At 43.3% G+C, this 23,515-nt stretch overlaps 2 protein-coding genes across 5 annotated transcripts; one reads left to right on the top strand and one right to left on the bottom strand.

The window, feature by feature from the left end:
- Positions 1-172: 172 nt before the first annotated feature.
- On the top strand, positions 173-22,944 carry LOC307107275 (uncharacterized protein). 4 transcript variants are annotated; one of them, XM_079784416.1, is made up of 7 exons: positions 196-278; positions 4,626-4,868; positions 7,131-7,167; positions 14,663-14,789; positions 15,161-15,256; positions 18,070-18,143; positions 19,368-22,944. In XM_079784416.1, the coding sequence occupies exons 3-7, from the start codon at positions 7,165-7,167 to the stop codon at positions 19,980-19,982; spliced, it is 915 nt and encodes a 304-aa protein (XP_079640542.1). In that variant the 5' UTR covers positions 196-278; positions 4,626-4,868; positions 7,131-7,164; the 3' UTR covers positions 19,983-22,944. The 4 variants fall into 4 exon arrangements, with proteins under 4 accessions (XP_079640540.1, XP_079640542.1, XP_079640541.1 ...); XM_079784415.1 differs by lacking the exon at positions 7,131-7,167 and having other exon boundaries at positions 4,714-4,868; XM_079784413.1 differs by lacking the exon at positions 7,131-7,167.
- LOC307107708 (ornithine decarboxylase-like) lies at positions 9,832-11,773 on the bottom strand. The gene has a single exon (XM_079785141.1). The coding sequence runs from the start codon at positions 11,543-11,545 to the stop codon at positions 10,157-10,159; it is 1,389 nt and encodes a 462-aa protein (XP_079641267.1). The 5' UTR covers positions 11,546-11,773; the 3' UTR covers positions 9,832-10,156.
- Positions 22,945-23,515: the final 571 nt, after the last annotated feature.

Below are 23,515 nucleotides of genomic sequence, written 5' to 3'. Positions count from 1 at the left end.
CAGCCGCGCCCTCCCCTCTCCTGGGTGAGCGGTCCCGGTAGGACGGCTCCGCCCCACCCGGGCCCCGCCCCACCCTATCCGGGTCCCCACCGCCCCGTCCGCTCCGAGCCCCGCCCACTGCCCTGGCCGCTCCAAGCCCCGCCCCTGCCCCTGTCATCTCCAGGCGCGCACGCGCAGTTTCTTGTAAACCCGGAAGCGGTTTAGGCAGAGGGAAGGCAACTGCGGTTTTTGGTTTTTCTCATTTAAACCCGAGCATCTCCACCCCAGGTCCTATACAGGTGAGTCCTGGGCGTCGCGATGGACTTTGAAATCCCCAAGCCCGCCTCTCCCAGGGCGGCAAGTCTCCCGTCCCCGTGAAAGGTTGGGACCCCGAGGGCTTTGCTTTTGCGTTGAGGTTTCCGCGTTAGTTTCTGGTTAAACTCTTTCTGCGTCCGCCCTGCCTGTGGACTTTCCTTCTTGGGGCCACTGCACCCCGCCCGCCCGCGCTCAGTTTTCCTGCCTAAAATCTCCCACGGGAGAGCCTTCCCACCGAGGCCAGTTAAAGTCTTGGGAGATGGACTCAAACCCGCTGCGCCCCTCCTTCAGCCTCGCGACTCTCCAGGCCTGTTGGATTCCTCCTTGGCCCGGGATTCTACAGCCCCCCCGCCCCCACGTTCTTTCCGGAGACTCCCCCCCAACTCTCCATTTAGTCACTAAAAGGCCAGATGCCAAGGAAGGGCACACGTGTCCGTGAGATGGGATTTAGGCTAGAAAAACACTGGGTGTCCCAATGTTACCCGTCGGGGTCTGGGCCACGGGTGGTGTGTGGGTTCTTGGCTTCCTGTAGGAAAGATTTCACACCAGGAGCCCAGGTGGCTTTGAGAGTATGTTTATTAGAGCCTGGGACAGTGAAGTGAAAGAAGGCCTTAGGATAAAAGAGGCAACAGGAGAGAACCTAAGCCCGGCTGCTTTGGCTCTCTGAGAAATTGAAGTCGGTGGCAGAAGTGAGTTCCCTGGGAAGTCCGGGCAAAAAGGCGTCCCTGGACCCAGGTTCAGGGGGTAAACCTCAGACGAGCTTCCCTGGCTGCAAGTCTCCTGTGGGTGGCCCCTTGGCTTTTAGGAGGTGCTTGCCTGTGGAGGAAGAAGTCAGGGAAGGGAAAGGTGTGGGTGTGGGTGGGGCGTTCTCCAGCATTGCCTGGATCCTTTGCCTTGAGGCTCTTTTTAAAATCTGCCCCTGGCAGGCTGGAATCCTAGGGGAGGTCTCAGGGGAGGGTCTTTACAGAACAGTCATTAGCTTTTCCGATGTGTCCTTTTTTCATACGTTGATTCATCAAAATGTGGGTAAAGGGGCCAGGGTTATTTTCTGGTTAGTTTTGTTTTCAAGAATGCCATTGAAGGTGGACTGGGACCCAGGAGTGAGGGCCCTGGGACAGTCTGGAATGTGTAAGTCATTTGCTCCTAAGTGTCCTGGGTTAGGGAAGATAAAGCCTTGTGACGTATTGGCTGGCTGTGAGTTCCTCAAAGTGTTGGCCTTGTCTGATGATTTTGTCTCAGTTTCCCTTTTTCCACTTGTCAAGAAATTTCCCTATGTTATTACTAGGAAGCAGTGCCTTCAAAGGGGAGGCCAGGAAGAGAGGACTAATTCAGGGAGAGGAGGATTATGAGAAAGAGATAATGAAAAAGAGATCAAGTAGTGAGAGGGCAAAACAGTCAGTGAGGGGTCCATAGAGAGATGGCAAAGTTGAGGATTCGGGAGCGCCTTGTAAAGCAATGGTAAGTGTGATAGAGGAACTCGGGAAAGTAGCAAATAGAGAACCATGGAGGAATGGGAGAAGTCCAAACACTTGAAGGGGAAGAGGAGTCCTTGGTTAGCAGAAGTGGGGGCCACAATGGGCAAGTCACTTCAGATTGTTAAAGGGAAACCCCCGGGTGGGCTCGTGCTGCCAATAAGGAAGGCAGGGTTGAATCATATTAGGCGCTTATTGAGAAGGCCAGCCAATCAAGAAGACAGGGCGCTTACAAGCATTCAAATCCTGTCTTCCAGCAAGGTGCAGGGGACAGGATTATAAAGGGGAAGGGGCGAGGGTGAGGCTGGGAAGGAAAGCAGCTACGTGTAGCCCTGGAGGTCCCCAGACATCAGCTATTTTCATCAGAGGATGAGATGATGCTTTGACTCCTGGTGGATCAGTCTGACCCTGCTTATTGGTTCTGCTTGCTGGACTCACAGCTGAGTCACCTCCTTAATCACTTGCAAAGGCCTTGAAAAGGAAGTTTAAGAAAAACTTAACCCCCCTATTCACATAAGTATATGTGTTCTAAAACTTAAAATAATATGATTACTTTTCAGATTAGTTCAGGTGCTCCATCAGATTATAAGTCTGCCTATCAAGATGGAGTCAGGAGAAAACGAGTTGGGTGAGACCAGTGCAGGAATGGAAAGGGAGAAAGGGATGACACAGCAGAGTCAGAAACAGCACTGAGAGCTTAGCCAGGTAGGGGTATTGAAGTTTTTTTTAAAATATACTTTTATTGATTTCAGAGAGGAAGGGAGAGGGAGAGTCAGAAACATCAATGAGAGAATCATTGATCGGCTGCCTCCTGTATGCCCCCTACTGGGGATCGAGCCCACAACCTGGGCATGTGCCCTTGATCCGAATCCAACCGGGACGCTTCGATCCACAGGCCGAGGCTCTATTTACTGAGCCAAACCAGCCAGGACTTGAAGTTTTAATCAGTACCTTGGAATAGTACGCTTTTTAAAGATAGGATCCTTAAAGAGATAATCAGGTTAAAATAAGAGCATCATGAAATATGTCCTCATGAATAGCAGAAATCTGGCCCTCGCTGGCATGGCTCAGTTGCTTGAGTATTGTTTCAGTTTTGTCCTGTGCACCGAAAGGTCACCAGTTTGATTCCTGGTCAGGGGACACATCCAAGTTTCATGTTTGTTGGCCGGAGGCTATGGATGGATATTTTTCTCACACATCGATATTTCTCTCTCTCCCTCTCATTCTCTCTCAAGAATATCATTAAAAAATATCTTTTTGAAAAAGAAAAAATCTGGACATAGAGATATGCATAGAGGGAAAAGGTACTATTTTTTTTCTTCCCCAGAACACTGGTGATATAAACTGGTTCAATGTTAATGAGAAATAATGACTTGGGCCTGTTTACCTGCTTACCCGAAGTTAAAAGCATAAACTCCCCCATGAAGATTCAGGGCTGGCTGCTCTGAGGGTTTATTATAGTGAATCTTGTATTTTAGGAATTTCTTTTCTATTTCTTTCATAACAATTGTGTTTGTTAGATTGCATCAGATTTGGGGGCTTTTTCTTATTAATTTAATCCTATTTCCTTCCTTTACGTTTAATCATATGACTATTAAGTTTACAGATTTTAAACTTCTGTGTCATAGTAAGTACTTTTAATATATTAACCCTGTATAAATCCAGGTTTAGAATTCCCACAAGATAGTCAAACCCACAGGAACAAACATTAGAGGAAAGATTAGTGTTGCCAGAGGCTAGGGAGACTGGAAATGGGAGTTGCTATTTAGGGATACATATTTTGATTTTTTGAAGATTAATAAGTTCCAGAGATCCTTGGTACAACATTGTGCCTGTTGTTAACACAATTATATTGTGCACTTAAAATTTTATAGAAAGGGTAGAGCCCACGTGAAGTGTTCTTACCATATTAAAATAGTAACAAGAACAACAATATGTATTTGGGGGTCAGTTGGAGAAAGTGAAAATGAGTGGGTTGTGAATACTCTCATATCTTGACAGGCTTCTAGATTATGCTCCTTTGGTTCATTTTCAAACAAAGCTGTAATGTTAACGCCTTTCTTCTCCTTGTCCTTTGGAGGTTGAGGCTCCACTCATCTGTGGGCAGTGGGTCAGGCAGGAGATTTTCCTGTTGTTCCACTTGGTCCCTGGTAGGGGACGGGGTGAATTCCTGGGGACTCAGGATAGTTTGGGAAGGATTCTGAGGCAGGCCCCTCACACAACCCTGTTGCCACCAGGTGATTTCCCCCTCCCTGTTGCACTTGCAGAATACCCCATAACTTAGTCATGCCCATTCCAGAACAACTCCAGCTCTAGGAATCCACCCTGGGATCCTGCCCTTCTAGAAGTTCCTAGCCCAAGTTCTTACACAGGTCTCAGGTGTGTTGTGTCTAGTATCTCCCTACTGAAAACAGGTCTCGAGGAGCAAAGTGACCTCCAGCAGGAACTAAAGATGCCATGTCATGGGCCTCACTGCCGATTACAGCATCCTAGCTTTTTAGAAGGGGCCTTGATCCCCAAGGGTTCTGCCTGTACATTAAAGCTGTAGAAGAAATGCTTAGCTAAAAGGTCTCCTTCCATTAGATCATTTGATGATAAGAAATAACATTTCTGTGCCCTCCCCCACAGGGTTGGACAACTGGTCTGGGTGGAACGTCATTGTTTTAGTGTGGTGCTCCAGGTGATTCAAAAGTGAGGCCAGTCTTTAGCTGAAGGGCTCTTTGCCCCAAGGCCTTTGTGAGAGTTCAGAGCCAGGTTTGGTCCAGGGGAGATAGCAGGGTGCTCTGTTGGATATGGAGGGGGCAGGAGAACAGCCCCTGTTCTCATTGCTGGGTTGAAATTTGTGTATGTCTGTGGCAGGGGACATCCCGGGTAGACGGGAGAGAAGAAACTCACAGGTCAAGCTTCATGTAGGATCTCCTTGTTTCTGAATCTCTCCTGTGACAAGGACAACGGAGTGTGACATTTTTCATTGGTCCTTCTGCCGATGAGTGTGGAAGCAAGACATATTCTCAAGAGACGGGTGTGATTCCTCAACATATGTTTCCGTGAGGAAATAACCCAGAGCAGGAGGAGGAAGAGGACAACATGGCTGCTCCTCAGGTAAACGCCCTGCTTGGGTCAGTTCTGTGTTTGCATTTCTTTCTAAAGTTGGTGGATTTAGAAGCTGCAAGTCTTTATTCTCTATTTCTGATGATCTTGCAAAAAGCAAGTTAGTTTTCAACTACTTACTTTTTTTTTTCCTTATTATTGTCCAAGTTCCCTCTTTGAAATGTTACTGGCATTTGGTGTTTTGGGGTTTCTGAATACAGAAATCAAGAGTAACAAGCAGAGAAATTTCTGGCCAAATTTTATTAGGCTTATGTTTGAGGATAAGGGAGAAAACGCAGAAGAAAGGAATGTTCTCTGAACCAATTCAGGACTTGCACTGCTTGGCTGCTTTAATATATATATATATGTTTTGTTTTGTTTTGTTTTTATTGATTTCAGAGAGGAAGGGAGAGGGAGAGAGAGATAGAAACATCAATGATGAGAGAGAATCATTGATCTGCTGCTTCCTGTATGGCCCCTACTGGGGATTGAGCCCACAACCCAGGCTTGTGCTCTTGACCGGAATCAAACCTGGGACCCTTCAGTTCCCAGGCCAACCCTTTATCTACTAACTACCTAGGGTTGCTTGTTGGCTTTGATAAGCTTAGGAAAAAGTGGGCTTTTTCAAGATGGCCTGCTTGTGGAATTTTCCATTTCAGGGTGGGTTGACTTCCTTTACCAACTGGGATTTTAGGTTGTTAGCGCCTGCATTATGGGGAAACGATGGCAGTGTGGTTCACTAGAGCCACCCCTGGAAGTTCATGTAGCAGTCAAACCCGGATCAACTGCTCCTGGGCATCAGTAGTTTCAACAACTGCAGGGAAGCAGGCATTTGGAAAGGAGATAAAGCCAGCTACCTCTGCATTTTTGAGTAGGGAGCTGAGGTGTGATGACTTCCCTATATGTCTCAGGGATACTTTTTTCTTATGTCCCACAACCTTTTCTTTATTGTTTCCATCCTGGTCCCCTATAGGGAATGAAGAACTCTCACCATAAATTAATGACCATTTTTGGGGAGGAGGATATTTCTTCTACCATAAATGTTCTTTTAGCTGGTCTAATCAGATACATGTGACATGTATGGGAGCCCCACATGCATGACAGAGTCAGAGACCCCCCATGAAAGAGGTTCCGAGACTGCAAGGGAAATTTGGTATATAAGATATTCTGAGCCTGGGATCAGTTAATGCACCTTGGGACTTCAGAAGATCTTTGACCAGAGAGCACGTGTTGAGAAGTATTAGTTTGCCTACCACCTAGATAGGTAAAAAGTCATTTTTGGTTTTAACATGTATCATGGGCCAGGCTCCTAATTTAAATTCTTCTGGGTAGTTGAAGGGAGAGCAGAAGTTTCTCTTGAGCCCACAGGGTCTTGGTGCCTTTAGCTCAACATAATCCTTAGACCATTGAAGCACATCTTAGGGTGCCTTGTTTTGAACCCCTGCACTGTCAACTTATGAAAACATTTTCTTCTTATTATTTTTTAAAAATAGATTTTTATTGATTTTTTACAGAGAGGAAGAGAGAGGGATAGAGAGTTAGAAACATCGATGAGAGAGAAACATCGATCAGCTGCCTCTTGCACACCCCCTACTGGGGATGTGCCCGCAACCAAGGTACATGCCCTTGACCAGAATCGAACCTGGGACCCTTGAGTCTGCAGGCCGACGCTCTATCCACTGAGCCAAACCGGTTTCGGCGAAAACATTTTCTTTGTGACAGACCAACATAGGCAGGCATTGCTATCCAAGTTTTCTATTGAGATAGGTTGTGTAGAAGGGAAATGTAGGTTTTAGGTTTATGTAGCTACAATATGTGATCTTTAGGACAGGATTGAGAAAATGCATATTTAATCAGGATTGCCTAAGTTGCCTCAGAAAGTTATGAAAAGGAAAAATCGTTAGAAGAAACTTGCTCAGTACATTGTAAGAAAGCCTTACTTTTTTTTTTTTTTAAGAATTCATTTTCCCCCTTTATTGTTGAAGGTATTACAGATGTCTCGGTTTGTTTTTCCCATTGACCCCCTCCACCCTGAACCCACCCCTCCCAGGCCTTCACCACTATTTTCTGTGTCCATATATGCATATAAAATTCCCTAGTTAATCACTCCTTATCCACCTCCCCGGCCCTACCTTCCTTCTGAAATTTGTCAGTCTGTTCCATGTTTCTATGTCTTTCTATCTTTTTTGTTTATCAGTTTATTTTCTTCATTAGATTCCATATATGAATGAGATCATGTGATACTATCTTTCTCTGACTGGCTTATTTCCTTAGCATAATACTCTCCAGTTCCATCCATTTGCTGCATATGGTAAGAGTTCTTTCTTTTTATAGTGACCTTTGTGGTCTCTTGTGATGGCCTTCATTTTAAAGTCTATTTTGTCATATATGAGTATTGCTACTCCAGCTTTTTTTTCTTTTCCATTTGCATGGAAAATTTTTTTCCATTCCTTCACTCTCATCCTGTGTATGCATTTTGTTCTGAGGTGGGTCTCTTGTAGATAGCATATAGTTGGGTCATGTTTCTGTATCCATTCAGCTACCCTATGCCTTTTTGTAGTACTTAATCCATTTACATTTAGAGTTATTATTGAGAGGTATTTATTTATTGCCATTTTAATTCTGCATGCCTAGGTTTCTCTGTTTCTTTTCATTACAGCAGTCCCTTTAGCATTTCTTATAATGCTGGTTTGGTGGTGATGAACTCCTTTAGCCATTTTTTTTTTTTTGTCTGGGAAGCTCTTTATTTGACCGCCTATTTTGAATGATATAGTAATCTTGGTCTCAGATCCATGCTTTCCATTACCTTGAGTACTTCATGCCATTTCCTTCTGGCCTTTAGAGTTTCTAATGAGAAATCAGGTGTCAGCCTTATGGGAGCTCCTTTATAGGTAACAGTTTGCTTTTCTCTTGCTCCCTTTAAGATTCTCTCTTTGTCTTTAATTTTTGGCATTTTAATTATGATGTGTCTGGGTGTGGGCCTGTTTGGGTTCTTCTTGCTTGGGATTTTCTGTGCCTCCTGAACTTGTGTGACTTTTTCCTTTACCAGGCTAGGGAAGTTTTCTGCCATTATTTCTTCAAACACATTCCCTATCCTTTTCTCCCTTTCTGCCTTTTCTGGCACACTTGCTATTCTAATATTGTTATGTTTCTTGTTGTCCCACAGCTCCCTTAAGCTGTCCTCCTGTTTTTTAAATTGTTTTTTCTTTTTTCAGTTTTTTGATTGATATTTTTTTTATACCCTGTCTTCTAATTCACTGGTTCCATCCTCAGCTTTCCCTAATCTGCTCTGTATTCCTTCCATTGTGTTTATTTGTGCTCTATCATTCTTTATTTTTGTTTTCATAGTTACTGTATCTTTTCTCATGCTGTTAAGCATCATATATAATTGATTTTTTTACAGAGAGGAAGGGAGAGAGATAGAGAGTTAGAAACATTGATGAGAGAGAAACATTGATCAGCTGCCTCCTCATACCCCCTGCTGGGGATGTGCCCACAACCAAGGTACATGCCCTTGACCAGAACTGAACCTGGGACCCTTCAGTCCGCAGGCCGATGCTCTATCCACTGAGCCAAACCAATTAGGGCTGCTGTTAAGCATCTTTACCATCATTACTCTTACCTGTTTCAGATAAATTTCTTATCTCTGCTTCATTTATCTCTTTTTCTGGAGAATTCTTTTGTTCTTTCATTTGGGGGTTGTTTCTTTGTCTCCTCATTTTGGCTGCCTGTTTGGGTTTGTGACTATGTATTAGGTAGATCCTCTACACCTCTCAATCTCTCTTGAAGGATAGTATCAAACACTGTTTCTGACTAATTAGGTCAGGCAAAGACTCAAAGCCTCCAGAGAATGCCTCTGCCTACAGACTGATAGGATTCCTCTTGTCTTGCCCCCAGGCAATCATCCTCAGGTGTGGCAAGAGATTTTTTTCAGCAGGGTGGGGCACTTGCTTCTGCCTGGAGGCTCTTTGTTATTTTTAATCTCTTAGGTGACAAAGTGTTTTCCAATAGGATGGGAAACTGTCTTCCCCCCAGGTAAGGCAAATATCTGTGTGGGAAAGATGTCCTCCGCTGCATAAGGGGATAACTCCCCAGAGGAAACAGAAGGTGTCTGCATTCTGAGCTCTAACTCCCAGGTTCCCAATCCTGGCTTCTGCTCACACAGCTTCAGTCCACTCTGCCTCCTTTTGCCAAAGAAGAAAGTGGGTGGCTCCACAGGGAATTTGAATGTTGGCCCTTTAAGAGGGTGCCTGATTTTCCAACCATCTCTCCCTGGCAGACAGCAACTTTCCTGCTTTTCACTGCAAGATATTATGTGGGTACCCTTCTCAGTTCTGGTGCTCTCTTCTGGGGGGCCCAGCTTGGGGATTAGATCCCAGAGTCTTTAGTGGTAACCCCCCCACAGCTGAGATATCTCTCCAGGACTTCAGCTGCTATCAGTGGGCGCCTGGCCAGTCCCTTCACACTTCCCTCCTCCTACCTGTCTATGTGGTCTCCACTTTCCATCCTTGGGGATCAGGTTTCTCTCCAGCTAGTCTTCTGTTAACTATTCAAGGTGTGGTTTTTTTGTTGTTGTTTTTTTTGTTTTTTGTATTTCAGTTGTAATTCCAATTTGTTCCTAGGAGCATGTCCATGCAGCATCCACTCACTCTGCTGCCATTTTTAGCCTCAATGTTCTCCATATTAGTTGTATTTCCAGTCTGGCCCTGGGACGAGATGCACCACAGGTCTGCCTAATTGGCGGCCATTTTCTCGAAAGTCTTACTCTTTAAATGCACTGTTAGATTTACAGAATGTGGAAGGTATATGTGGACACTAAGGTTATTGATAATCTGTTCTTCTATGTGCTTCAGTCACCTGATGTCACTTCCTTTGCACCTTATTTTCATTTGGTGCAGGTGTTCTCTGCCAGGTCCCTGAACTATGGATTTAATATTTTTTCTTTATTCTTTATTCTTTTTTTTTTTCTTCCCAATTTCCAAGGAACTTTATTGGTAAAACAGGTCACAACACTCAGCCTCGGCTGGTTCTGCCAACACACAAGCTACAAATGCTTGCCTGGCAGCTGAGGGGCGCTCTGCAGTAGCACGTTTGAGAATTGAGTAAAAATCCATATAAAACAAATATTCAAATAGTTTCCATAGGAACACATAAGTGTGACCCCGTCGCCTAGGCCTTCCACCTTGTTCCATCTGTGTCACCCCCACTTACAGACATTTCAAACTAGCAATCATTAAGTTAAGTGGTCCCCCCAATCCTTAAGTCAAGCTACACTCGCGTAACAGCTACAGGAATGGCATCTACACGTTAACTCGGGCCGACGCGCAGGCTGCTGGGAGGAGCTCCATCCCGCTCTCCCAGGCGCAGGACACAGGCAGGGCGCTGGCGTCCTCCTCCACCTCGGGTGGGAAGTCGCGGTTCTGGACTTGCTGCATCAGTTGCCATGTCGGCCCTGACATCACGTAGTAGATCGTCGGCCTCTGGAACCCATTGAAAGTAGAAGCAGCAGCCACGGTGTAAGCACCCATGTTCTCAAAGAGCATCCAGTCCCCCACGTGCATCTCGGGCAGGCCGCAGCGCTCCACGATGCGGTCGAGGCCGTCACAGGTCGGGCCCCAGATGCTGGAGGAGTAGTACTTCTCATCTGGTTTGGGCCTCTTCTGCAGAAGGGGCTTCACGTGCGCATGATCGTAGAGGATGCAGTTAAAGGACCCATACACTCCATCGTTCACGTAATACATGAAGGTCTTCTCACTCGACTCGTCTTCATCATCAGAGCCCATCTGTTCCTTTAAGACCAGTTTTTTGGCAATGATATTAACTGCAAGCGTGAAAGCTGATGCAACATAGTATCTGCCCGGCTCAGCTATGAGTGTCACTCCCGAGTCTGATGGAAAATACTTGTCCAGGGCTGGGTTGATTACACTGGTGATCTCCTCAAATTTAAGCTTTGCATCCTCAGATCCAGGAAAGCCACCACCGATATCCAGCAGGTACATGTTGAAGCCAACCTCAGCCCCCATGTCGAAGACACAGCGGGCATCGGAGATGGCCTGCACAAAGGTCTCGGGGTCAGTACAGCCACTGCCCACGTGGAAGCTCACACCGATGACATCGATGTTTAGCTCCTTGGCCCGTTCCAAAAGAAGCCTGCTGGTCTTGAGTGTGGCACCAAATTTAACACTGAGACGACACACTGCTTTGGAGTCATCGGTGGCAATCCACAAAACCAGCTTTGCCTTTGGATGTGCCCTGGCAACCTTCATCAGCTCGACTTCACTATTGAAAGTCATCATCTGGACTCTGTTACTGGCGGCGTATTTAATCTGAGACACTTGTTTACAAGGGTTTGCATAGATGATCCTCTCCGGAGGCACCCCGAGGCTCTGCACCAACTGTATCTCAGTCTTGCTGGCACAGTCAAAGCCCGTCCCGATGGCAGCCAGGGTCTTCACGATGGTCCTGCTGTCATTGCATTTGACTGCATAGAAGGGGGTGACCCGCGGAAGAGCTTTTAGCCACCGCAGGTGTTTCTTTAGAATGTCACCCAGGTCCGCGACATAGAAGGCATCCTTATCGTCCGAAGCGGAGACTTCGTTAATCTTCTGGTCCAGGATGTCCTTGGCAGTAAAGCCCTCATGGAGGAAGTGGCAGTCAAACTCTTCATTACTAATGCTGTTCATGTTCATGGTTTCTGGAGGTTCCCAAATGCTGCACAAAGGAAAATGAAGAGACGGGATGGGGAAACTACTGCCAGCTGTTCAGCCGCGCTCTCCAGGAACTTCGTCCACGGGAGACGGTCCCCTCTGTGCAGCAGCGGGAATGCCTCGGAGCGCCGGCCGCCTCACGCCGACCCCATGGAGCCCCCGCCGCCGCCGAGCGCGCAGGACCGCCGGCCGCCCCCGTCAGCCACCCGCCCGCCCCTCCCGCGGAGACCGCCGGCCGAGTGGCGCCGGAGCGCTGGCAGAGGGGCGGCGGCGGCGGAGGCTGAGGGCGCTGACCTTTTTTCTTTATTCTTAATAAGGGTCTTGGAAAAATTATTTTTAAATATATTTTTATTAATTTTGGAGAGGAAGGGAGAGGGAGGGAGAGATAGAAACATCAATGATGAGAGAGACTCACCAATTGACTGCCTCCTGCACATCCCATACTGGAGATCAAGCCCGCAAATCAAGCATATGCCCTGACCTGAAATTGAACTGTGACCTCCTGGTGTATAGGTTGACACTCAACCTCTGAGTCATACCAGCCAGTTGGAGAAATTTTTGAGAGTTATACATAAGAAATCACATTTCATCTGGAACCTTTTTCTCTTCAGTTTCTCTTTATTTGTAGGTTGCTTTGAGAAATAAAGGCTTTTTTGTTGTTATTGTTTACTGGCGATACTACCTTTGCAAATGGAGGCTTTTATCAGTGAGGCCTCAAACCTGTAAATGTTTATTGTATTCAACAAACATCACAAACACCCTCTTCTTTATTTTTACATTGTATTTTCATAAAAGTTTATAAAAATCAAATGGATGTTCAAGAGTATCCTATATAATAAAAGCCTAATATGCAAATCGACCGAATGGTGAAATGACCAGTTGCTATGACACGCACTGACCACCAGGGGCAGATGCTCAATGTAGGAGCTGCCCCCTGGTGGTCAGTGCATTCCCACAGGGGGAGTGCTGCTCAGCCAGAAGCCAGGCTCACGGCTGGTGAGTGCAGTGGCTGTGGCAAGAGCCTCTCCCACCTCTGCTGCAGGCAGGCGGTAAGGAGCGAGGGGTCCCAGACTGAGAGCCCTGGACTGCGAGAGGGCGCAGGCCTGGCTGAGAGACACCCGCCCCCCCAAGTGCACGAATCTTGTGCACTGGGCCTCTAGTTAAATTTATAAAATACAAGTCCACACAAGAGATAAAAAATATCCAAGAAATAAAAGGTGCCCTGGCCAGTGTACACCAGTGGGTTGGAGTGTCCTCCCATGCACAGGTATGACCCAGGTTTGATTCCCAACCCATGTAAGGGTGTGTGCTGGAAGCAACGAATCAATATTTCTCTCTCTTTCTCTCTCTTCCTCTCTCCCTCCCACTCTCTCTAAAGTCAATGGAAAATTATCCTCAGGTGAAGATTAAAAACAAAAATAGCAATAAAAGAATATGAAAGAATAGCTCTAACTTATTTTACATCATTGTGTGTTTACCTTTCTTTTGTGTTTATAAAATACAAAGACTCATCCATGAAGAGATTTGTGAGATTAACACAATTGGAATTAATCTTGATTTTATTTCAGGGTAATTTTCTTGACATGAAAATGTATCATTTGTGTGACATTTAATGTGTACATCATTTCCATTATTATGTCTTGTCTTTTTGCAGAAAATGTTAACATTATTTGAGCTCTTTCTTTTTGTTTCTATTCTCTAGTAACAACAACTGTGAACATTATGAGGGTTGCATTTGTATATTGTTTTCATCCAGGCTCTACTATTTGCTGAATGGTTTACAAAATATTCTCTTAAGCAAAGAATATTTTCATTGTTCTCTGATTTGTTATGAGATTTATTAATCAATCTATCTATATATATATATAAAGAAGTAATACGCTAATTGGTCCTAACGGTGTCTCAGTCACAACTGTTCAACAGGCTGTGCATGCACAGGAGCTGGTGGGAGGGGATGGGGGCGGAGACTTGTGCCACTGGGGCGTGAGGCGTTGGAGGTGCGTGCAGGTCCGCAGCGCTGCCTGGCCGGAGTGGGGCGTCAGGCCGGGCCGGGATGGCCCCCCTGGCAGAGGCGTGTGTAGGCCCGCTGTGCCACCTGGCCCGGAGGGGGGCATCAGGATGGGGGTGGGGCTTTAGCGGAGAGCTCTTAGCACTGCTGCATCAGGGTCTGAAGGAGTGGAGAGGAAGGGAGAGCAGATGGGCAGTTAGGCCAGCAGGGGACAGCAGTTAGGCAGTTAGGGGGATCAGGCCAGGAGGGGAGAGCAGTTAGGGCCATCAGGCTGCAGGGGAGCAGTTAGGGGCATCAGGCAGGCAGGCAGGTGAGTGCTTAGGAGCCAGTGGTTCTGGATTGCAAGAGGGACCCCAGATTGGAGAGGGTGCAGGCCAGGCTGAGGGGGACCCCCTACCCCCCGGTACATGAATTTCATGCACCGGGCCCCTAGTATATATATAAAATGGTTAGAATAATATCTAGTACATAGTAATCATTAAAGAATGATTGTGATTGCTAGGCTTACTAATGTATGAGATCTGTAAATTCAGTAAAACACTTCACTCAAAGTCCTGCATACGAATTTCTTTCCTGTGTTTTCTTTCTCTGTGCTGCCTAAAGGTATGGCACATGCAGCAGACTCATTGGTGTCCATAGTTTTAAGTGAGCTGGAAACTCGGGACCCACCCCAGAACTCCTGAATCAGGGTCTGAATTTTGTGGATCTCCAGCTCCTTCTTTTGCACATTGATATTTTAGAAGTACTATGGTGTTCTCACTCAGAATGACTTCTCCACCTATATACACTTGATCCTGTGTGATTCAAATATAGCACTCAAAAATGGATATGCCTGTGTTGATGCCTTTATTTTTAAAATTTCCAGAAAAGGAAAGCCTCTACAGTGGTTTTGTAAATGATGTGTCATCCTCCTTTCTCAAAATACACTGGAGAAGATAAAAATGATCTTATTGGATAATTCAGGATTCTCTCTTAGGTCAAAACCAGTTCTGTTCACTCTGTGTTCTTAATTGGGCCACATTGTGACCTCTGTCCATGTTTACTTGAGTAATGCGTTAATTTTTGTTTTGCTTTGTATCTTTCAATTTCAGGGACAGTTGACCTTCAGTGATGTGGCCATAGAATTCTCTCAGGAGGAGTGGGCATGCCTGGACACAGCTCAGCGGGAACTCTACATGGATGTGATGTTGCAGAACTACAGGAACCTGGTATTCCTGGGTGAGGACCACTTCCTTCCAGAATTTCTCCTCCACCTGTAGGGTTTTGTTTTCTTCATTAGTACAGTGTCAGTGGTGAGCTTCTGCTTTGTATGAGAGTTTCAGATCTGTGTTCCCAATGAAAGAAATTGAAGTTTTGCTGGTGCAGAACAGAAAGGCTTCCTCATGTATTTGGAAGTGGAACTCAGGATCTGAAAACTTTAAATATTTCTGGTATAATAAAGGTGCTGTCAGAAAATAAAATTTTGGGAAATAATTTTCTAAAATACTCTGATATTGTACAATGTCCTATCTTCTTACTTGAACCCAGGGCTGGATTGGAAATTGGAGAATCTCCATTAGAATCTCATGTTCCTTTTTTCTAATAAACAGGGCTTGCTGTGTCTAAGCCAGACCTGGTCACCTTTTTGGAGCACACGATGGAGCCCTGGGAGTTGAAGAGAAAAGAGACGATAGCCAGCCAGCCAGGTAGGTGGGAATGAAGGTAGCAGACAACCCAGGTGAGAGGTCAAAAGTCACAGAGGAAGGCAAGCTTTAACCCTTTGCACTCGCTTGCTTTTTTTCTCGATTCCTTTATTCTACTCGGGATTTAATTTTTTAAATACCCCAGATTTTACAAAGCGCGGCAGTAGAATAAAAAACTGGAGTTTCTTTTCGTACAAACTTAATTATTTGGATTTTTTTATATTTCAAATTATTGATGCATTCAAAGAGTATAAAAAGAGCTGCTACCGATGCTAACCATGTCGAGTCACACTCGACATCCAAGTGCAAAAGGTTAAAATATGTTTTGGGAAGATTGGCTTCAATGGGAAATGATTTTGGAGAGGGTCAGGTTTATTTCTGTTTCTGTCTTCGAGGGACAGACCCTCTCCAACACTTACACTCTTGCATCATGTACGGGTTCTCCTTGTGTTCCTTTGATCTGCCATCATATTTGCAGTGAGAACTAAAGTCTTCCCCTAATAGTGTGAGGGTGGCATGACCTGGCTACTCTTGCATTTCTTGCGGACCCTGGGAAACTGTGCACATTGGTGAGGAATGTTAGGTTAAACCAGTTCTCTTTTTTGCCTCATGTAAGTAGTTTGTAAAGAAGTGGTTGAGATACTGGAATTTGGTTCCCACATCCCAGGAGCGTGGGGCATAGGTGGCCAAGTTGTCCTATTATTCCTTCTGCTTGACCAAGTCTGTTGCTGATGTTTCTATTGTATATTTAAATTCAGGTACTGAGTACTTCAACTTCCAATATTTGTTTGGTTCTTTCTTATACTTTCTGCCTTTGTATATTTTTTCATGCATAGCTCCTTGATAATTTAGTGTTTTGTCATGCATAGTTTTGATGGTAATTTAGTTTTCTGTGTTTTTTCCTCTGTGTACAAATTGATCCTCTTTAAGATGGTTGTTTTGAATTCTTTGTCAGGTAATTAACAGATCGCTGTTAAGTTAGGACCAACTTATGGAGACTTATTTGTGACTCTGGTTGGACTGTTTTTCTGTTTTTTTCGTAAACCTTGTGATCTCTTGTTACTATGTAAGCCCATTAGAAGCAGGCATTATCCCTTTCTTTATGAACTTCTTTGTACAAGAGAACACAAATAACAATCAGCTATGGTAGGTTTTTAATGGCCTGTCAAACCTATTCTGGAAAGTGCAATTGGTGTGTGTGTTTCTATCATTTTTTAATATTTTATTTATACTTGACATCAGTATTATATATGTCTTAGGTATTTACCCCAATAATTAAACATTATATAGTTTTGGGGCTGGGGCTACTTAGCAAGAGGTACAAGGCACACTGAGGCCAGATGCTGATTCTTTGAGACATTGTAGTAAAGACTGAAGCATAAGCCTATTTGGGCTGTTTCTATGGAAAACCACTTGAAACAGCTTGGGTGGGCCTCCTACAAGTTCATGGGGCAGGTTCTGAGAAAATCTGCAGAGTGGGGTGAAAAGTCTGAGCCCGGTTGATCCTCAGCTATGGAGCCTTTCTGCCAGCTATGTGGGTGAAGGTCTCAGAAAAGGAAGAATGACTTCTACCAAACTTCTGCCATGACTTCTGGGAAAAAGCTCCATCTCCAGCCCTCATCCTTAGGTCAGACATTGTTGTTCTTCCCTGTGTGTCCCTGGTGCCTTTCAAGCTGCTGCCCAGCTCTGGAGCTCAGAGGGCATGAGTCTGAGTAAGTCAGAGCACGAGCCCATAAAAGAGAACTGCCTAGGACTCCATCAGCTCTCTGCCTCACTCAGCCACAATGCCTGCTCGTTTTTACAGCCATAGTAATGGGGACATCTCATCTTGGCATTGGAACCCTGGGCTGGCGGGCCTTCTGTGGGGCTGGGACCCGTCACTCCTCAGGTGTGACCTCTGCAGCTGAAATATTTCTTCTGATTTTTATTCATCATGTAGTCCCCACCCATTCTGTGACTTTGCACCTGATACCAGTCTGTCTGAGGCTTCTTCTTTATGTCTTTAGTTGTAGAACTTCATTCAGCTCGGTTTCTGGAGATTCTGAATGATGGTTTTCCTGTAGTTTAGTTGTTTTATTTAGTGTGGTTGTGGGAAGATGCCAGTGCCGCAATTACCTACACCATCTAGACCAGAAGCCTGCATATGTGTGTTTTGTGTAACTTCCCAGTTTAAAATATATTTTGCTTTTATTTAGAGCACATGATATTCCCAATCCTAATGTCTTTCTTCAGCACAACAGTATCTTTGGTGCTTGAATAATTACTCTCTTTCTTAGCAGCCACCACGATGCATTCATGGTAAATTGCCATTCCCTTAGCAATCTGTGTCATTTAAAACAGAAGCAAGTTCCACAGGCAGTTGCAAAAAATCCAGACCATTGGACATACAGTGCACACTCTTGTTTTTCTTCTGAGAAGAAACTGAGGATTGGGAGGTATCTCACAGTCATTTTGTAGTGTGCCAGAAAGGGTGACCAGGTATTGGGAGCAAATACAAGCAACTTCCCTCTTTGATATGACCCTTTTCTATTTTTCCCCTCTGGGGTGTGCTGTGATCTTTGAACTGACCTCTTAGGTACTCTGAAAGGTAATTGGGTCAGTAATTGTTATTAAGTTTCCATCTTCATGGAGAAAAAATTTAGGTGATTCCTCTTCTGCCATCTCACTGAAGTCATTTGCCAGTTATTAATTCTGTACATTACATTTGCCAGTTATTAATTCTGTACATTAATTCATTATATTATATTTGCCAGTTATTAATTCTGTACATTACTTACCTGAATGTAGTGTGTTATAATTCATTTGTTATATTTCAGTTACGTCTTCTCAAGTCACCCAGGGCTTGTTACCAAAACCAGGCATCGAGAATTCGTGTTGGAATATGCTACAGGTAAGGTGTACAATGTGTGGCATTGAGAATTTACACTTAATCATAGTTTTGGGATGTCTGGGGCAATATGAAGAGAAAAAAAGATGTCATGATGCATATAAGCAAACTGGGACAATTACCCATATAATATCCTTGCTGCCAACAGATTTTGGAAATTTTTACTTTGAGTTACCTTGGAAGAACAATGTGATTCTGAATGCAAACACCAAAGGAAACCTTTTAAAAATAAATATTCTCTGAAATAAAATTTGGAACATCAGAGAAGTCACCTAGTCCATTGTGTAAATAAGTCTTTGGATGATTTAATGTAGGATTTGTTTAAGTTATATGTTTGTAAAAATCAATCATTTAAAACATGAAGATGGAAATTGTGACTGAATTTGTAAATCCCTTAACCAAGTTTGAATTATTCCTTCACAGAAAAAATATTCTTTCTTATTCCAGACGCTATAATTTTCATAAATGTGTTAGGTTTTATATTCAACCATTATGGCCTTATAGGTATCAGAATAGGTGATCAGACACAACTTTACATGTGCAATGATATTCGAACTTGAACTAAAGGCTTTTCTATCTTCATTGATTACTAGAGTGCATATAATGAATAAAGAAGTCATCAATGTAGTAAATCTAGGAATTTAACTAAAGGGTTAAATTCTAATAACCATCAGAGAACTTAGTTTCACAGATGAAGTATAAATTTCAGAAAGTCTTTGATAAAAGCTCAAATATTGTTATACCTCAGAATATTCGTGCTGTAGACAAGACAGATAAATGTAATGAATGTGACACATCTTTCAAACCATTATTAAATCTTACTGAACATGAAAATACTCATATTGGGGAAGAGCCTTTCAGGTATAATCAGAGTATGAGAGTCTTTAGTCAATTATCCAATGTATATATACATAAGAAAATCATTATTGAGAGAAGCCTTACAAATGTAAAGAATGTGATAATTGCCCTGGCTGGTTTGGCTCAGTGGATAGAGCATCGTCCTGCAGACTGAAGGGTCTTGGGTTCGATTTTAGTCAAGGGCACATGTCCAGGTTGCAGGCTTGATCCCCAGTAGGTGGCGTACAGGAGGCAGCTGATAAATGATTTTCTCTCATCATTGATGTTTCTATTTCTCTCTCCCTTCCTCTCTGAAATCAATAAAAATATAGTAAAAAAAAATAATGTGATAATGTTTCTAAGTTACATTTCCATGTTATTCTACAACAGGAACTTGATACTGGAGAGAAGCCTTATAAATGTAGAGAATGTGACAAAGCCTATAAGTGGTATTCAAGCCTTACCAGTCATCAGAGACTTCATTCTGGAGAGAAGCCTTATAAATGTAGGGAATGTGGCAAAGCCTTTAGCAAATCTTCAAGCCTTACCAGTCATCGGAGAATTCATTCTGGAGAGAAGCCTTATAAATGTAGAGAATGTGGCAAAACTTTTACCCAGAGCTCAAATCTTGCTCAACATCAGAAAATTCACTCTGGAGAGAAGCCTTATAAATGTAAACAATGTGGCAAAGCCTTTATCTCGAGCTCACATCTGACTCGACATCAGATGATTCATTCTGGAGAGAAGCCTTATAAATGTAGAGAATGTGGCTTTGCCTTTAACCGGTGTTCAACCCTTACTCGGCATCAGAGAATTCATTCTGGAGAGAAGCCTTATAAGTGTAGAGAATGTGGTAAAGCCTTTATTCGGAGCTCAAATCTTACTCAACACCAGAGAATTCACTCTGGAGAGAAGCCTTATAAATGTAGAGAATGTGGCAAAGCCTTTATCTGGGCCTCACAACTTATGCAACATCAGAGAATTCATACTGGAGAGAAGCCTTAAGATGTAGAGAATGTGACTAAGCCTTTAACAATTCTTCAAGTCTCATGGACCATTAGAAAACTCATACTTGGGAGAAGCCTTATAAATGTGAAGAATGTGGCAAAGCCTTTACCCACTGCTCAAATCTTACCAAACATGAGAATGCATACCTGAGAGAAGCTTTACAAATGTAAAGAGTGTTACAAAGCCTTTAACCTCTGCTCTATTCAATATTGGGGAATTTATACTGGATGGGAGCAATCCTATATAATAAAAGCCCAGTGACCGAATGGCAGAACGACTGGTCAACCAGTCGCTATGATGCACACTGACCACCAGGGGGCAGATGCTCAATGCAGGAGCTGCCCCCTGGTGGTCAGAGCGTTCCCACAGTGGGAGCGCTGCTCAGCTGACTGAAACAGCAGCTGCTACCACAGCTGGAGCAGCTGCTCAGAGGGCGGGTCCACAGCTGCTCAGCTGACCGGGATGAGCGGTGCTGCCACATGGGCTGATCCCCGCAGGCCATGCCCCCCACCAGTGCAAAAATCCCATGCACCAGGCCTCTAGTACAAATGTAAAGAATATAGAAAAACCTTTAGCCATTGCCCAAACCTCACTAAATATCAAGTAATTCATACCAGAGAGAAGCATTACAAGTGTAGACAATTTGGCAACACCTTTACCCAGTATTGGAACCATAGTCAATATCACATAATCCATGCTGGACTGAAATAATACAAATTTAAAGAATGTGGCAAAAGTTTTAACTATTTATCAAGCCTCATGGAACTTTAGTGAATTCATATTGAATAGAAGCCATGCAAATATAAAGTCAATAACACTTTTCAAACACTTTTAACACTTTTAAATCATAATACTTACTTTAGAGAATCCAGTAAGGAAAGTTACATGATTTTTTAGTATGAATGAAAATACCAAGGGCATGGATATTTGAAAAAAATGTTATTTCCTACACTGTATCCTTTTTATTATGACAGTATTTGTGATTTTTTGAAACACAAATAGTAATGTGATTTAAATCTCAATTCATTTCATGCTTCTATAAATGCTTGTAATGTGTATTTTGAACCAGTGGGTTTGTAATGCTATGCGAATTGTCTTCTGTGCATTCTATTGAATTTCTTACTCCCTAATCTGGTGACTCTGGGTTTGACAATCTCTCATGGCAATTCTGTCTTGTTTACATTTGTGTCTCATGTAAGACCTACCATATGTTTTCCTTGTTCCATAGGATACGTGTGAACTTTATATATTCTCATTCATAAAATGTTTTATTTATTTATTTATTTTTAAAAATATTTTTTTATTGACTTCAGAGAAGAAGGGAGAGGGAGAGAATAGATAGAAACATCAATCATGAGAGAGAATCATTGATAGGCTGCCTTCTGCACGCTCCACATTGGAGGATTGAGCCTATAATCTGGACATGTACCCTGACCGGGTATGGAACTATGACCTCCTGGTTCATAGGTCGATACTCAACCACTGAGCCATACCAGCTGGGCAATAAAGAGTTTTAATTTAAATATGTTAACAGTGATGTGTAATGAATAAGGTGTTAATATGCCATCAGAGTTAACATTTCCCCACCTCATTCAAGGTTTCAGCTTACAATTTGTAATGCAATGGAATGAGATCATTAGCAATCCTTTACCCAGAGACCTTAAACCTTAAATAATGTGTAAAGAGTTTATCCATAATTTATATGTTTCCTTCCTTTTATCATACCTGCTGGGGACATTATGGTGGTTCCAAAAACATATCTAGAAGTATATTTGAAAGTTTAAGTAAAAAGTGTATGGTGTTTCAGCATTGGCATTTATTTTATGTAGCTAAAAAGTTTTGAACTGAACTCCCATGAAACCCTATTGCACACAGACACCAGCTTACAGTGTTCCAAGTGAATGTAAGTTTTTTTATATGGTTTCTCCAGCAGTCCTTGTGAACAGTAGTCTGTTATTTTTGTTTTGTTTTTGTTTTTTTGCACTTTAGGGTCTTCATTTTGTATGCCCCTCATGTAAGATTTCTGAAGAGCTAGCCAAACCTTGCTAATTTTGTTTGAGTTGAATAATCTGGACCTAGCTCGAGAACCCCAAGGCATGCCACATGATCCTAATATAGGCCTACATTCTGTGTACTGCCACTTGCTTCCTGCATCCTGTCTTGTCCTGCCTGTGTTAGTCCCTGCAGGCATGCTGTGTACTTCCTCCAGGCTTGTCTATTATATATTGGTATTTTTTTCTCCAGATTTACCTATGGTCTTTTGTGTAATTGCTGGACACCATCCAGTACCAGTGGGCTTTTCTTAACACATGCCAATTTAATAAAATGCTTAAAAGTCTTATTAGAAGCCCTATATTTGGAATTCTGCATCCTGATAACATTTTACCATATATATATATTTTTTTCTGAGCCTACATAACAGAGATTTGCATAGTTTTGACATGCACTACATGCAATATGTAAATATAATAACATAAAGACTACTTTAGGTGTAAGACGACTATCAAGAAGGAAGTGGGTGTGAATGTAAATACACATATCTTCAGAAGAAAAGGTTAATGGACCAAAATTGGTAATTTAAAAATATTTTCTGATGTACTAGCAAAGTTGAAACCTTACAGATTTATTATGTGAATTGTCTTCTGTGCATTCCATTGCATTTCTTTCTCCCTAGTCTGATGACTCTTGTTTTGACAATCTCTCACAGCAATTCCGTTTTGTTTAAATTTCTGTCTCATGTAAGATCTACCATATGTTCTCCTTGTTCCATAGTTTATAAAATATTGCTTATATGTTGTTCTTGGAGATATTGAGTGGCTTTCAATGAATTCTAGGATGTACTGAAATATCTTGAAAATGGAAGTAATTTAATGAGCATATTAGGTTGTAGTTTGTTTAGTACACTTCATTTCTTCTATTATAGAATAATTATTTAAGTCAACATTTCTTTGGTTATTTTCACTGCTTATTATTGATACTAGAGGCCCGGTGCATGAAATTCATGCACCGGCGGGGGGGGGGGGGGGGGGGGAGATGTCTCTCAGCCCAGCCTGCACCCTCTCCAATCTGGGACCCCTCGAGGGATTTCAGGTGACCGGGCTGATCAAGGGAAGGCACCAGCCCCATTACCCTGCTGCTGCAGCCACTGCAGCCGCCAAGGTGTTTTCATCAACACACGGACTCTAGTCCCTTCACTGTGAAAAAATGACAACTTTAGGCATTTTCAAGATGTGTCTTTCATAGGATATGACATCTTTTTTTTTTATCCTCACCTGAGGATATGTTTCCATTGATTTTTAGAGAGTGTGGAAGAGAGAGCGAGAGACAGAGAGAAACATCAATGTGAGAGGGACATGATTGGTTGCCTCCTGCATGAGCCCTGACCTGGGCTCCGGCCAGGGAGAAGCATGCAACCTAGGTACATGCCCTTGATCAGAATCAAACCTGGACCCTGCGGTCAGCAGGTTGAGGCTCTATCCACTGAGCCAAACCAGCTAGGGCAGGATATGACATTTCTTAGCCCCTCCAGT

This window comes from Cnephaeus nilssonii, assembly GCF_951640355.1.
Source record: "Cnephaeus nilssonii genome assembly, chromosome: 11".
In the NCBI taxonomy this organism is placed as follows: domain Eukaryota; kingdom Metazoa; phylum Chordata; class Mammalia; order Chiroptera; family Vespertilionidae; genus Cnephaeus; species Cnephaeus nilssonii.
This window is presented reverse-complemented; position numbering and strand designations above follow the sequence as displayed.